Source organism: Oncorhynchus masou, chromosome 22 (assembly GCF_036934945.1).
Source record: "Oncorhynchus masou masou isolate Uvic2021 chromosome 22, UVic_Omas_1.1, whole genome shotgun sequence".
Taxonomy (NCBI): Eukaryota; Metazoa; Chordata; class Actinopteri; order Salmoniformes; family Salmonidae; genus Oncorhynchus; species Oncorhynchus masou.
The window spans coordinates 44,309,795-44,312,138 of NC_088233.1; the positions used below are offsets into that span (position 1 = coordinate 44,309,795).

The window sequence follows — 2,344 nt, forward strand, 5'->3', positions numbered from 1 at the left end:
ACTAAGTGTCATTTAAAAGTGTTATGCACATAGAACTGGAATTACAGTCTTACAGAAATATAGTTGGCCTTACTATATTTCTATGGTTTTGTATGCTTTCATCCTCATCAGGCCATCCAGGTAGTGAATGAAAGACTGCTGACCTTGAACTCTGATGAGACATTGCTGTTCGATGTGATTCTGCTGTCCAATGACAGCGAAGAAAAACACTCACGGATCATTGCCAGTGCAAAACATTATGGTACGGCATACACTCCGAATTAGGCCTACAGTAGGGGTATGTACTGTATGTAAGATTAATCACTATTTTGTATTTCTTGTAACTCCCCAAAAGGTCTTGATATTGGCAGATTTTGCTTCTGCAACAAGGAGGATTCCACTGAGAGCCTGCAATCAAACAACGTGAAACTGTTCCTGTCAACGGATACTAATGATGTGTGCAAGGCCTTACAAAAAGGTATGGTGTTTCGAAGTCTTACATTAACTCAGAAACTAACCTTAATTTGGTGAGCATTTGTTATCGTAAAGGTTTTAATTAAACACTGCCCTCACTCACTCACTCACTCTCACACACACACAATCTTTCCCTCAAACCAACTGTTCAATTCCCCTGTTTCTTTGGACATTGCGTCAGGTGTTCCAGCAGCCCTACTGTACCGCCAGACAGACCCACATCATCAGACAGAGGATCAGCTCAAAGTGGTGTTCTCGGGAGACGTGATTGGATCCTCAGAGGAGATGCTGCACGGCTTAAGAGAACAGGGCTTCACCGAGACCCAGCTGCAGGGCTTCAAAACTGCAAAGGTACAGTAGTTGTCCTATAACAACATACCTGTCCTATCCTTCTAGAAGACATGACTATGTAGAACCAAAACGGGTTCAATGGCTTACTTCATATGGCCTTCAAAAAGGATCTATTTAGAACTGCAAAGCACTTTTAGTTTTAGCAGTGAATATAATACTGTATGGGTTTCCATTGATAATGCACTTACTATATGTGAGTTGGATTAATTACTCGCTTTCACTAAATTAAATTATTGCTGTTTGTACTCAAGGGTTCCATGAAAGAGTTTGCCATATTGATGGGAGAGATGAGGAGGAGGTTTGGGTTGGAGGGCAGCCCCCTCTGCACCGGCCTGATGACAGTATGGAGCTCCAGGGATGTGTGTGCCAGCGCCCTGAAGACTCTACGAGGCTGGGGACTGCTTGTGGATGAGGCCTTTTGCCTGGCCGGAGCCCCTCGTAGCCCCATCCTTAACTTGGTACGGCCGCACATCCTCTGCCTCGATGGCCTGTATCACATGGAGGGGTTCACTGCAATGTCGTGATGGATGGCAGACCGATGGGAAGAAGATGTATGTTTGGGTATTTTTCTGTTACATTTTTGGATGGAAGCTTTCTTGTATGCTTGTTTTCTCGAGTTTTATTTTACCTCACCAGCATTTTTATCATTCATACAACAGCTGCCACCTTCAGTATGTCAATGAACCAACTGCTTGAACAGATTGTTGTGTAAATAAATATTTAAATATTCCATTAATCTTGATTATTACATTTTTTACAAACTACAAAAATTGAATAAACTCCAAGAGCAGCACATAATGCATTCTGATTGACACAATTTTCCTCAGGTGGTGCGGTGCATATAGCCTTCGTAAATAAGAATGCCCATAACTCCAATATTTGAACCTGTGAATTAGCCTCAGGTAAGTCATGTGATGCGTGACAGGAATGACAGGTAAATAGCAACAAGTAACCAATGATGTGCATGAACACCTCTCAGGAGAGACTGTGTTCAGTGTATGGATCCTTTACAGTCGAACACCACAGAAGTGATAGAGAAGCTATCAGAACTTGCATAAACAACAAACAAATAAATAAGTTAAAAATAAAGATTTGAAATCTCTGTGTATTAGCAGCTTGATGTCTGAGTCACTCGTTTACAGTAAGATACAAAGTAGATATGTTTACTCGACTACTTCGAATCCAGGCTGTATCACATCCGGCCGTGATTGGGAGCCCCATAGGGCGGCACACAATTGGCCCTTGTTTGGCCAGTGTAGGCTGTCATTGTAAATAAGAATTTGTTCTTAACTGACTTGTGTAGTTAAATAAAGGTTAAAAATAAAATACTAGTTAATTCATAAAACATCAGTGGAGTGTACTATTAACTGCATTAGTCATGTGTGGTTAGCAACTGGACATTGCCTTTATTATGCAGTAATTATATATGAATTACGTAGTGACAAAGATAAGATTTCTGCAGATGATGGTAAAATGATACTGCTTGAACCATTATTAGTAGTCTAAGGACCTTTTCTGTTCGTAAGGCTTGACAGGAGAT

At 41.0% G+C, this 2,344-nt stretch overlaps 1 protein-coding gene across 1 annotated transcript; it reads left to right on the forward strand.

Moving 5' to 3' along the window:
- Window positions 1-99: 99 nt before the first annotated feature.
- Window positions 100-1,534, forward strand: LOC135508850 (cytosolic 5'-nucleotidase 1B-like; the record flags this gene model as incomplete). Its single annotated transcript, XM_064929055.1, has 4 exons — window positions 100-241; window positions 335-457; window positions 635-804; window positions 1,056-1,534. Coding segments are annotated over 4 exons (708 nt in total), but the record flags the coding sequence as incomplete, so codon positions are not given.
- Between the last annotated feature and the right edge of the window lie 810 nt (window positions 1,535-2,344).